General features: G+C 38.6%; 1 protein-coding gene across 1 annotated transcript in view; it reads left to right on the forward strand.

The window, feature by feature from the left end:
* The window catches only part of DNAH11 (dynein axonemal heavy chain 11), a 307,654-nt gene that overhangs the window by 8,936 nt on the left and 284,791 nt on the right, over positions 1–13,927 (forward strand). The window contains 4 exon segments of the mRNA XM_024738428.1: positions 5,280–5,476; positions 5,959–6,148; positions 6,897–6,996; positions 9,555–9,766. Coding sequence (XP_024594196.1) covers positions 5,280–5,476; positions 5,959–6,148; positions 6,897–6,996; positions 9,555–9,766 — 699 coding nt within the window.

The following is a 13,927-nucleotide window of genomic DNA, read 5'->3' on the forward strand; positions in this document are numbered from 1 at the left end:
TTACTGTAGCTTTGTAGTGTAGTCTGAAGTCAGGGAGCCTGATTCCTCCAGCTCTGTTTTTCATTCTCAAGATTGCTTTGGCTATTCGTGGTCTTCTGTGTTTCCAAACAAATTGTGAATTTTTTTGTTCTGCTTCTGTGAAAGATGCCAGTGGTAGTTGGATAGGGATTGCATTGAATCTGTAGATTGCTTTGGGTAGTAGAGAATCTTTCATGATCTATTGTATTTCTGCAGTGTCAGTTGTTACTTCTCCTTTTTCATTTCTAATTCTATTGATTTGAGTCTTCTCCCTTTTTTCTTGATGAGTCTGGCTAATGGTTTATCAATTTTCTTTATCTTCTCAAATAACCAGCTTTTAGTTTTATTGATCTTTGCTATCGTTTCCTTCATTTCGTTTTCATTTATTTCTGACCTGATCTTTATGATTTCTTTCCTTCGGCTAACTTTGGGGGATTTTTGTTCTTCTTTCTCTAATTGCTTTAGGTATAAGGTTAGGTTGTTTATTTGAGATGCTTCTTGTTTCTTAAGGTAGGACTGTATTGCTGTAAGCTTCCCTCTTAGAACTGCTTTTGCTGCATCACATAGGTTTTGGGTCGTTGTGTTCATTGTCATTTGTTTGTAAGTATTTTTTGTTTTCCTCTTTGATTTCTTCAGTGATCTCTTGGTTATTAAGTAGTGTGTTGTTTAGCCTCCATGTGTCTGTATTTTTTTCAGACTTTTTCCTGTAATTGATACCTATTCTCATAGTGTTGTGGTCCAGAAAGATACTTGATATGATTTTGATTTTAAACTTTGAAGTCCCCTACTATAATTGTGTACCTGTCGATTTCCTCTTCTATAGCTGTTAGCAGTTGCCTTATGTATTGAGGTGCTCCTATGTTGGGTGCATAAATATTTACAGTTGTTATATCTTCTTCTTGGATTGATCCCTTGATCATTATGTAGTCTCCTTCTTTGTCTCTTGTAATAGTCTTTGTTTTAAAGTCTATTTTGTTGTTATAAAGCAGAAACTAACACATCATTGTAAAGCAATTATACTCTATATGATGTTAAAAAAATTAAAATTAAAAAAAATAAAAATAAAAAAATAGTCTATTTTGTCTGATATGAGAATTGCCATTCTATTTTTCTTTTGATTTCCATCTGCATGGAATATTTTTCCATCCCCTCACTTTCAGTCTGTATGTGTCCCAAGGTCTGAAGTGGGTCTCTTGTAGACAGCATATATACAGGTCTTGTTTTTGTATCCATTCAGCCAATCTATGTCTTTTGGTTGGAGCATTTAAGCCATTTACATTTAAGGTAATTTTCGATATGTATGTTCCTCTTCCCATTTTCTTAATTGTTTTGGGTTTGTTATTGTAGGTCTTTTCCTTCTCTTGTGTTTCCTGCCTAGAGAAGTTGCTTTAGCAATTGTTGTAGAGCTGGTTTGCTGGTGCTGAATTCTCCTAGCTTTTACTTGTCTGTAAAGGTTTTAATTTCTCCATCAAATCTGAATGAGATCCTTGCTGGATAGAGTAATCCTGGATGTAGGTTTTTCCCTTTCCTCACTTTAAATATGTCCTGCCACTCCCTTCTGGCTTGCAGAGCTTCTGCTGAAAGATCAGCTGTTAACCTTATGGGGATTCCCTTGTATGTTATTTCTTGTGTTTCCCTTGCTGCTTTTAATATTTTTTTCAGTGTATTTAATTTTTGATAGTTTGATTAATATGTGTCTTAGCGTGTTTCTCCTTGGATTTATCCTGTATCAGACTCTCTGTACTTCTTGGACGTGATTGACTATTTCCTTTCCCATATTAGGGAAGTTTTCAACTATAATCTCTTCAAATATTTTCTCAGTCCCTTTCTTTTTCTCTTCTGATTCTGGGACCCCTATAATTCGAATATTGGTGCATTTAATGTTGTCCTAGAGGTCTCTGAGACTGTCCTCAGTTCTTTTCATTCTTTTTTCTTTATTCTGCTCTGCAGTAGTTATTTCCACTATTTTATCTTCCAGGTCACTTATCCGTTCTTCTGCCTCAGTTATTCTGCTGTTGATTCCTTCTAGAGATTTTTAAATTTCATTTATTGTGTTGTTCATCATTGTTTGTTTGCTCTTTAGTTCTTTTAGGTCCTTGTTTAATGTTTCTTGTATTTTCTCCATTCTATTTCCAAGATTTTGGATCATCTTTACTATCATTATTCTGAATTCTTTTTCAGGTAGACTGCCTATTTCCTCTTCATTTGTTTTGTCTGGTGGGTTTTTGCCTTGCTCCTTCATCTGCTGTGTGTTTCTCTGTCTTCTCATTTTGCTTAACTTACTGTGTTTGGGGTCTCCTTTCGCAGGCTGCAGTTTCGTAATTCCCGTTGTTTTTGGTGTCTGTTCCCAGTGGCTAAATTTGGTTCAATGGGTTGTGTAGGGTTCCTGGTGGAGGGGACTAGTGCCTATGTTCTGGTGGATGAGGCTGGATCTTGTCTTTCTGGTGTGCAGGTTCACATCTGGTAGTGTGTTTTGGGGTGACTGTGACCTTATTATGATTTTCGGCAGCCTCTCTGCTAATGGGTGGGGTTGTGTTCCTGTCCTGCTAGTTGTTTGGCATAGGGTGTCCAGCACTGTAGTTTGCTGGTTGTTGAGTGGTGCTGGGTCTTAGCATTGAGATGGAGATCTCTGGGAGATTTTTGCCATTTGCTATTACATGGAGCCAGGAGGTCTCTGGTGGACCAATGTCCGGAACTTGGCTCTCCCACCTCAGAGGCACAGCCCTGACACCTGGCTGGAGCACCAAGAGCCTGTCATCATATGGCTCAGAATAAAAGGGAGAAAAAAAGAAAGAAAAAGATAAAATAAAACTAAATTAAAAAGTTATTAAAATAAAAAACAAAAGTTAAAAAAAAATTTAGGTATTTAAAAAAAAAGAAAGAAGAGAAAAACCAAACCAAAAAACAAATCCACCAATCATAAGAAGCACTGAAATTATACTAACAAAAACCAAAAAATGGAGACAGAACCCTAGGAGAAATGGTAAAAGCAAAGCTATACAGACAAAATGACACATGGAAGCATACACATACACACTCACAGAAAGAGAAAAAGGGAATAAAATATGTATATCATTGCTCTCGAAGTCCACCTCCTCAATTTGGGATGATTCGTTGTCTACTCAGGTATTCCACAGATGCAGGGTACATCATGTTGTTTGTGGAGATTTAATCCGCTGCTCCTGAGGCTGCTGGGAGAGATTTCCCTTTCTTTGCTTTGTTCTCACAGCTCCCGGGGTTCAGCTTTGGATTTGGACCCGCCTCTGCGTGTAGGTCGCCGGAGGGCATCTGTTCTTCGATCCGACAGGAGAGGGTTAAAGGATCAGCTGATTCGGGGGCTCTGGCTCACTCAGGCCGGGGGGGAGGGAGGGGCACGGAGTGCGGGTTGAGCCTGTGGCAGCAGAGGCTGGCATTACGTCGCACCAGCCTGAGGCGTGCCGTGTGTTCTCCTGGGGAAGTTGTCCCTGGATCCCGGGACCCTGGCAGTGGTGGGCTACACAGGCTCTCGGGAGGGGAGGTGTGGAGAGTTACCTGTGCTCGCACACTGGCTTCTTGGTGGCCACAGCAGCAGCCTTAGCGTCTCATGTCCGTCTCTGGGGTCCACACTTATAGCCGTGGCTCACGCCCGTCTCTGGACCTCCTTTAAGCGGTGCTCTGAATCCCCTCCCCTCGCACACCAGGAAACAAAGAGGCAAGAACAAGTCTCCTGCCTCTTCGGCAGCTCCACACATTTTTCCGGACTCCCTCCTGGCTAGCCGTGGCGCACTAACCCCCTACAGGCCGTGTTCATGCTGCCAACCCCAGTCCTCTCCCTGTGATCCGACCAAAGCCCGAGCCTCAGCTCCCAGCCCCCGGCCGCCCCGGCGCGTGAGCAGACAAGCCTCTCAGGCTGGTGAGTGCTGGTCAGCACCGATCCTCTGTGCGGGAATCTCTCCGCTTTGCCCTCCGCACCCCTGTTGCTGTGCTCTCCTCCGTGGCCCTGAAGCTTCCTCCCTCTGCCACCCACAGTCTCCGCCCGCGAAGGGGCTTCCTAGTGTGTGGACACCTTTTGTCCTTCACAGCTCCCTCCCACTGGTGCAGGTCCCGTCCCTATTTTTTGTCTCTGTTTTTTCTTTTGCCCTACCCAGTTACATGAGCAGTTTCTTGCCTTTTTGGAGGTCTGAGGTCTTCTGCCAGCGTTCAGTAGGTGTTCTGTAGGAGTTGTTCCACATGTTGATGTATTTCTGATGTATTTGTGGGGAGGAAGGTGATTTCCGTGTGTTACTCTTCAACCATCTTGAAGCTCCTCCCCTACCACATCTTTATCCATTCATCTGTTGATGGACATTTAGGCTGTTTCCATGGAATACACACTGTTCCTTACTAATCTCCTAGCTCAACAAGTAGTGGGTACAAAGCAGGAAATTGTAATAATAATACAATTTGGAAAGATTTGTTTTATCCCCATTGGAAAATAAAATAAATTCAGTTTGTTTTTAGTTAACTAGAAGGTTGTGTTCTCAAAATCAGCTTTAAAAAGGTGGAATACCTATTTTCTAAGCATTTTAGCTAATGGAAATTTTATAGGTAATGCTGATGGTCTGGACAGATTGTGTCAGGAAAATGTTTAATTAGTACATATTGAAAATGAGTGAGGAAGCAAGAAGAGACCAACTTCATTAACTCAACAAACTCTTACTAATTATGTAAGATATGCTGGGCTTTGGGAACACAAAATAATTTTGGAGTATTTTCACACATATAATTTCATTGGTATTTCCAACTTAATGGTGGAAGGAGTTCAAAAAAGGTTCATATGATTGAATGAACATCTTTCTATCAAAATTTAATCCACTGGGATGTCACCCAGGGCTGGAGAAGATTAATTTACTCTTGCCTCCATGTGATTCAAGAAGATTTTTTACATTACTATACCTGCCTGTGTGCACAGTTTGCATTAAGAAAGCAGTTTACTTACTTGACATGATTTTGCTTATTTCATGCAGAGTTTAAGTTATTGGGAGCCTCCATAAATGTTTGATAAATGGGTAAATGAATGAACAAGTAGTATAGTATTTCCACTTTGAATTTGTCTAATTGATTAAATCTAAATGGGTCACTGACTTTGTCATCTCTTTGTAGATTTGATATCACAGGAGGATATTTATGAAATTGAAATTGGGTGGTTTTGTTGCTGATCTTGTGTGACAAGAAAATCTTTGAAGGAGCACGTTGTGTATAAATTAATTTCACTGCTTTTTAAAATGTTTCTCTTTCTCTAGATTTTAATGCCAATTATTTCTAATAAGAACAACCATAAATCCTGGTCCTGTTTTATTTCACAAGACATGGAACGTCACATAGAAATCATGAAAAATAAAATGCATATTTTTAGGGGCAAAATGTTGAGAAGAACTCTTCTACCAGTTCCCACTATTGCAGAAAATGTTGACCTGGATGAGAAATATTCAGAGACCAAGTACGTAATGATATGGTTTACACAGGATATCAACATGGAGAGCCAACACACCCATTTAATATCATACCCCCAACAAACTGTTAGCAAAATATCAGAATTATTATAACTACAGCATATTTTAAAAAATAATGTACAGAAACACCATATATATTATTTCCTTTCAAAGTATTCTTTCTAAAAGCAGACTGTGCAAAAAGCAAGCAGTACCAATTGCCATAATGTCAACAGTACTCTTCTAGTAAAATGTTTTTGAGGACATTATGATTCTTTAACAATTTTTTAAATGTTAGAGACATGCCCATGACAGAATAACAATGTCACAACTCAAATTGAGGCTATAAAAATAATAGATGTGATTTTGAAGAATTTATATTTAGAAAACTAGCTTATGGAGTCATAAAATACCTATTAAAATTCAAGTCCTATCCTTATTTGGATGAAATGATTCATTTTTGTATTTTTAATCATTTTAGTGTTTGTAGACTAGAGCCAAATGAAAGGACAGTACTCCATGCAATTGAATCAGTGGTTATTAAATGGTCGCATCAAATCCAAGAAATTGTAGAGAAAGATTTAGTGCGGACTTTACTGAATGGTCTTCACTCAGATCCTCAAACTGAACTGGATTTCTGGATGATGAGGAGAGAGAACCTAGCATTCGTTTATGATCAAGTAAGTTGAGAGCCCTAGAAATTGCTTGCCAGTTGAATTAGCAAAGTCAGTTGTAGAATTTGGTCTCCAAAGCCATGATTTCCAGTAATGTTAAAGGTTTAATACACTGTCTTTGAACAACTTAATTGTCCGTTTTCTTATTCTAAAGTTCTGTATGGTATGCATTCTTAAAATTAATGGGAATTAAAAGTAATTTTGCCTTTTTGCGACTATTTTGACAGTAATTGGAAACACTTTGTGGCAAAGAAAGAGTAGTTCCCAAGGGAAATGTTGAAGATTGTAAGATTTAATTAATCTAGTTGATGTAATTAATTTGGGAAAGGAGTAGATTTTGCTTAGTGGAGAGATGCAACTTTGGAAGAACTAACTGGTTCCTCTGCTGGTGTTTGCCATTAGAAGTTATTCAGTTTAATGTTCTAAAAACTACGACATTCATTCACATGTTCACCTATCTGTTAGAGATTTTCTGAAACAGATTTTATACGGAAAAGTTAATATTTTACATGTATAATAAAATGTATATTAACAGGCTTTTTGAAAATACAAATTAAGAGCTATAAATGTAAAATAACATACAGTCTTAAGGAAAAAAATTATTTTTAACTTGAAACCAGGTATGTCTTTGAGTATTAAATACTGTGTGTACTGTGCATGAATGGAATATTATTTAAATATTTTATTGCAGAATGCATTTATTTAGTCATTAATCTAGCTTATATATATATATATATTTTTTTTTTCAATTTAGCTTCAGGTTCCCATTGTCCTCAAGATGGTTAAGATCCTGAAAAATAAGCAAAGCAGCTATTTTCCAACTTTGAAGGGTATCCTCATGGCTGTGGAAAATGGTAAGACTCGTGTTCCTTAGCCTAGCATCAGTGGTCCCTCCTGATCTGACTCCTGACTGTCTGCTCAGCCTCCTCTACCCTTCTCCCCTTAGCATGCTCATGAAATGACTGCACTTGACTCTTCTAATGATAAGTCCATCTTAATTATCTGCCGTTTATTCTCCGGCTATATTAAACCATTTTTCGGGTATATAGTAAGTACCTACCACAGAGGCTCTAGATTGAACTTTCAGTGAGAGTGTATATGTGTGGAGGGGAAAGGCCTTTGGTGTTTAGCAGCGGGTCACTGAATGCCCAGCATGGAGGCTTTCTAATCAACAGTTGGGCTGCAGTTAGTCCAGTGACTCCCCAGTAGAATCTCTGAATTTGCTTAACATCCACCATTTATTTAACTCATAAGCACGCAAAGTCATCATTGAGGTTTTGGTGAAGATTAAACACACAGAGAGGAGGGTTTGTTTGTTGAATTTTGAACAGGTAATGCATGTACGTTGTTAAAACTCACAAATTATAAATAGGTATTTTTAATTTAAAAAGGAAATTGTGTAAGTGAAAAGTTTCCTTATCTTCTCAGTACCCAGTTTCAACCTCACCCAGGCGTAACACCCCTCCGTAATTTGTTTATTTCTGTTTCTGTTTCTTTAGACGTGTGTAAGCAAATACAGATATGATCCGTGATACTGAAGTTTTAAACGATAAAATTGAAAGATAACATGGCCCAATGGCTTGTTTTTGTTTCTAACATGAGAAAATTATTTTTAAATTTTTTCCTATGTAACGTGGAAGGTTAGGAAATACTTAAAATCTACTTTGAAAATGTTTTGCTATCTCTTTAGGCTTTTCTCCATGAACTCTGTTTGAAAAGAGGCCTTAAGACAAGATGGCATTAGATCTGTATTTCTATCCCAGATCCACTCAGTACATCTTAAATTTGCTGCGTCCCTGGTTTCTGTTGGCCAACTTGGCATACTAACACCTTCCTTGTATAATTGTTGCAAGAATTAGAGCACTATTTCTCAACCTTGTCACCACTGACGTTTTGGGCAGGATAATTCTTTGTTGTGGGGAACCACCCTGTTCATTGCAGGGTATTTAGCAGCATCCTTGGCGTCTGTCCACTCCCCCCATGCCTGTTGTGAGGACAAAAAGTGTCTCAAGACATTGTCAAATGACCCTTGTGGTAAATCCTCCCCTGGCTGAGGACCAGTGAATTGAAGACCTAATATACAGTGCACAGAGTACTAGGCACATAGTAAGTGTACCCTCAATAAACAGAAGCTGCTTGCACTTTTTCTGGTAGTAATATTCACATTTTCTGTGGATAAAACTTATCCAGGAATGAATCCCAGGGGTCCTCAAAGCCTTGTGAGCATATGGACTGGAGATTCAGGAGAAAACACTTTCAGTAGAACAAGTGGCCCAAAGCCATTCTCAGAGGTAGAAGGCTCTCCCAAAGACCTACTCGAGGCTTTGTAAAATCACTAGAAGTGCTTATCACATTTTAAGGGCACTTTACCTTTACATGCAATTATTGGATTTTGAAATTAACACTGATGAAAACACTAATTTCAAAACGTGAGTGCATCTGAGGAAAAAATAGTTCCTGGACCCTCTCTTTCTTCTCAGGTCTTTATTGTTAGGTGGAGAGATTAATTGGTTACCTGTCAAGAAGAGCAACATGGGTGGGTGCATACCTGACTCTGACAGCCAAAAAAAAAAAAAAAGAGTCTGGCAGTTTGTTTTGTTTTTGACTTCTGACAGGAGTCTTTTGGGATAACACCAGAAATTAAGGAATTTACTTTCCTTCATTCCCTACCTTCATAAATAAAGACCATTTTCAGTTAATCAAAGGTATTTGTAGCCTCAGGAGTACAGTGAAGTCTGATGGAGATCCATTTAGGGTACATTAAAAGGACCAGTTTTAATCAAGAGAAAATTTGGATTAGATTAACCAGTAATTAATCATAACTATTTCAATGTTGTCTTCATATATACCTTTTTAAAAAAGTATTCCTTATTCCTACCATGCATAACAATTTTTTAAATTGAGGTAAAATTCACCTAACATTAAAAAAAAGTTTTTAAAGTGTACAGATTGGTGGCATTTAGTGTATTCACAGTATCCTGTAACTGTTGCTTCTATCTAGTTCAAAATATTTTCATCACCCATGCTTGACAATTTCAGTAGTTATACTGTGGGTAATAATATAATGGAAAATTTTTCATGGTATGAGTTACTCTTATAGGACACTAGAATGAGATAATAAATGATTCAGTTGTGCTGGTACCAAGTGCGTGGGAGGAGTTAACTTTCTGGTGAGTCTTTAGTCGCTGTTTACTTGTGAGTAACTACGCCTGGGTTCTCTTTGAAGGGTTGTTACAGCTGGACAGTGTCGAAAGCCTTCCTAACCTGCCCTGTGTCAATGGTAGGGTAAGTGATATAAAAAGAAAGAGGCAGCATTTAAGTACAGCCATGTTGTTTTGCATTGTTCTCTTGACCTTGTGAAGTGACTTCAGATAAAAGAGGCTGCCTCACATTAACGGTGGTTTCCTTTCAGCTCTTCTCGAAGCCCAAGACGTGGAACTTTTCCTGAGACCCCTGAGGAGACACCTTCAATGTGTTCAGGAGACGGAATTCCCACAGACTGGTGTATTAATTGCCCCATTATTTCATACCATCTGTCTGATCTGGAGTCATTCCACGTTTTATAATACCCCTGTTCGGATTATAGTTCTATTGCAAGAGTTTTGTAATCTCTTCATTGACCGGGTACGTAGCATGAAAAACATAGGAACAATGAGAATTATTGCTGTTTGGTAGGTTTTATGAGATCAAGGAGGAATGAATAAATCCAGTCTACAGAACACCTTTTTCCCTTTTCTTTTTTCATAAGACTTTTATGGTAACAAAGGCCAGATGACTGTATCCTAAAAGGCAAAGGAGCTCTGGAAATAAGTCAGATACAGTCAAGGGACAGGTTGTTACTGGATTCTGTTTAACATCCTACTTTTCTTCAAAAGAGATTTAAGGCAGCTTCTAATAAAAGGCACACACACGTAGTACTTTCTTTGTAGCTTTCCCTTTGGTTTCCACAGGAACACTGGCTGGGGGAAGACTTTTGGAAAGGGAAGTAAGTTAAGAGAATCTGGCAGAAAAAAAATGATCCTCCAAAAATAGTAGTAGAATTATATTAAAAGAATTCTGATTCATGGTTGATCTTTAAAAATCTTGTTTATAATTGTTTCTCTACTCTTCACTTAACTTGCAAAATGTTTTAAAAAAATTGGACTGCTTCCTCATCCTGTGGGAACTTTAATTACTCTTGTGTCCATAATATCAGAGAATATTTCATAATTTGAGAGCTAAAAGATACTTGCAGGGCATATCATCCAGTGATTCTTTGTTGAGGGTGTGTGTGTCTTAGTCTGCTTGAGTTGCCATAACAAAATACCACAGGCTGTGTGGCTTTATTTTCAGGAATTGCTTTCTCACATTTTTGGAGCCTGGGAGACCAGATCCAGGTGCCAGCATGGTCGTGTTCTGGCTTGCAGATAGCTGCCTTTTCTCTGTGCCCTCACACTGAGAGAAAGATCTCCCTCTTCCTCTTTTTAAAAAACCACAGTCCTGTCAGATCAGGGTCCTGCGCTCATGACCTCATTAACTTTAATTACCTCCTAAAGATTCTATCTCCAGGTAGTCACATTGGTGGTTAGGGCTTCAACACAGGCACTTTTTGGAGCGGGTGTCACACTTTAGTCCATAGCAGGGTCTATATCAGGGTGTGTGTCTGAACACCAAGGAGTTTTTGTAAAACAGATGCCAGAGAATCAGAATCTGTGCATATGGCTTAGCCTTTGAGTTGCTAAGTAAGAGTGCTTCCTATGAGAATTGGATCGTTTCCAGCTGTAACTGGCAAAGAAGCAGAAAAAGAGAAGTGTCTAAGTTCATGTGAAGTGGAAAATCTAACAGTACAAAGACTTGAGGATTAGCTTGCTCCAGGGGACACAGATGATAATTTCAAAGCTCTGTTTTGCTCGTTTGTGTTTGACTTGATTCTCAGGCTCTCATCACGTGTTAACCAAGGTGGCTTTTGGTAGTACCAGATGGATATCCTTCTAGTAGAGGAACTTCCCTGGAAAGAGGCTGACTTTGTTTTTTGTTCTGGACCAGTGGGTTTTATTTTCACTCCTGGAACAATCATGTGGCCAGGGAGATAGGATATCTTGGACAGGCCTGGATCACTAGCTCAGAGAAGGGTGGACAACTGTGATTGACCTAAATCCCTGATCTAGTCTAATGCTTCGTGGTGGTTTTCACCTCATGACTCACATAGAAATTAAAAATTTTTCATTGCATAGTCGGGTAAAATTGGAGGGGACTGGGAGCCCTGAAAGTCTGTTGATAGACAGGGCAAGCTGTTTGGAGCTTCTGCTGCCCCAGGCCCCAGAACCTTTCTTTTCTAAACGTTAAAGAGAGCAGTGTTGTAGCAGAAACTGGTTGGGGAACTGTGTGCCATTAGGTGAATTAATGGAAACTTGAAAGATATCATTTGCTCACTTTGCTTGAGCATTTAGGGGGAAATCCAAATTAAAGAACAGGTTTCCTGACTTGTAGTTTACCGTTTCTGGAATACATATGAGATTGAGGTGTGCTTGTGTGTCTTCCTCTCTGCTTCCAAAGAAGTGGAATGATGTATGGAAAGGGCTTTGGGCTCCGACCAACCAGGATTCAAATCTAATTGAACCAGGGGACTTCCCTGGTGGTCCAGTGATTAAGACTCCGCACTTTCACTGCTGAGGGCTTGGGTTCAATTCTTCGTCAGGGAACTAAGATTCCACAAGCCCTGTGTCACAGCTGAGAATAAAAAAGATCAAGTTGAACCATTTTAGAGTAGTTAAATCACTTTTCTGAGCCTCACTTTCCAACTTGTAAGTGCCCTGTTCATGGGCTTTTGTAAAGATCAAAAGAGAGAACCTCAATGAAATGCTATGTGTGGCATTTAACAGAGACTCAGTAAAAGTTAGTTCCAAACTCTTGCCTTACAAAATAGTTGCAGCTGTTGATAGGAGATAACAGGTCTGTTCCTTGCTATATTTTAGCATCTCTTCTGGCTTCATTCTATTTGTTTCTCTGTTGTGCAGACTCAGTTTTGCTCTTTTGTTAAGTGAGTGCACTGCGTCCTAATGGCTTGGATCCCTACTGCAGGTTTAACCACTGTGACCACCGCTTCTCCCAAACCCCTTTTGAGGGATCCTCATCTCATTTTGAGAATGATCCAAACTTTTACTGCAGAGCTCTGTTAGTGTAGAAACCTCAAATGTTGTCATTCACTATTGTAGTTGGCTTGCAAGGAGCCCTGGTTACCTGTAAGCCTATAAACCTATTATCCCCGGGTCCTAGGCTGTGTCAATGGTCAGAGTTTGCCAAGCTCCCAAGGAAATAATGTCGTTTCTCTTGTTCCTTAGTTACTATTCTTGGCTTATGTCCAAAGGTTCCGTCGACCTGATTTCCTAGATTCTCCAAGTGGACTTTGTAGTAAATCTGCCCCAACATGTTAGGAATCAAAAATGGGCAATGAGTCAACTTTCATACCCGGGTTCTCTGAAGAGCTAAACTCCGCACCACCTGCCGCCACCCCCAGTCGTTTGCTGTCTAACTTATTTTTAATACTTACTTAACAAGCACTGTATAGTGCCTCTTATTTGCCAGAATTCTTCTAAGCCCTTTACAAGAATCTACGAGTTTAATTCTCTGGCAACACTATGATATAGGTGCTATTAGTAGATACTTTATGTATTAAAAAAAAAAAAAAAAACCCTTTTTTAAAAAAAAAGTTCAGAGAAGATAAATAGCTTTCTCAAGGTCACCCAGCTGACAGAGTTCTTACTCATTTTGCTCCATATTTTAATGTAAGTTTTTATTTCTAATTACTATTAATATGTAGTATATGAATAATTATAAAATACTCTTATTGTATAAAATTTATAACAATGGACATAGTCCTGCAGTTCTATCACCCTAGAATTCAGCATTTAAAAATTTTCCTTCTTCCAAAATTTACACGTATTTATGCATTTTATCATATAATTCTTTTTTTTTTTTTACTATCTTCTTGAAAAATGATTGCTATTGTTGGATATTTACGTTGCTTCCAGCCTCCTGTATTACAAACAACATGCAGAAAACAACTTTATACAGAAATCCTTTTCCTTAACTTGGATAATTGGCTTAATATAAATTCCTGATGTTGATCAAAGGGTACAATCTTGTCATGACTATTGAACGCTATTTGATATTTACAAATTCTTTTTTAAAAGATTATGTTAATTGCATTGCTATTATCAATGTGTAAAAAGTTTTAGTATAATTCAGCAGCTTTGAGCATTACCAGCTTTAAAAAATTTGCAGTGATTCATTGAATATACACTTGTACCATGTTGTTTCTTAATTTTGTACGTTGCATGATTTGTGTGATCACACATTTTATGTGCCTTTTATAATTTTCTTATATCGTTTTCATGTACTTTGTTTTTGTGACTGTAGACTTCAACGTGTTTATGAAACATTTGAACCCTTGCTGTGGTATACGTCAGAAGTCATAAGCTGGCATTCTGTCAACTGTCTTTGGCCAATGGATCAATGCACTGCTGTTTTTATTTTGCATAGTATTTTGAAATTTAAAAAAAATTGTTTCTGATGCTTAAATTGAGTAGGTCTCATTGAATTTCCAACATCCCAGCCTCTACTGAAAAGCCAGATCTCACTGCATTGGCTCTTGCATCCCCATTGACACAGTCAGCTGCTAGAGCTTCACGTACCCCTTTAGATGGGTCATGTGCTGTCCAGGTGACCATGGTCTCCACTGTTCACTGTTCCTGATCTGCTAGAATTGAAGGAACTAGTTAGTAGGCTTTTTAGACACCAAATGAA

Source organism: Neophocaena asiaeorientalis, unplaced genomic scaffold (genome assembly GCF_003031525.2).
Source record: "Neophocaena asiaeorientalis asiaeorientalis breed wild unplaced genomic scaffold, Neophocaena_asiaeorientalis_V1.1 scaffold89, whole genome shotgun sequence".
Lineage (NCBI taxonomy): Eukaryota > Metazoa > Chordata > Mammalia > Artiodactyla > Phocoenidae > Neophocaena > Neophocaena asiaeorientalis.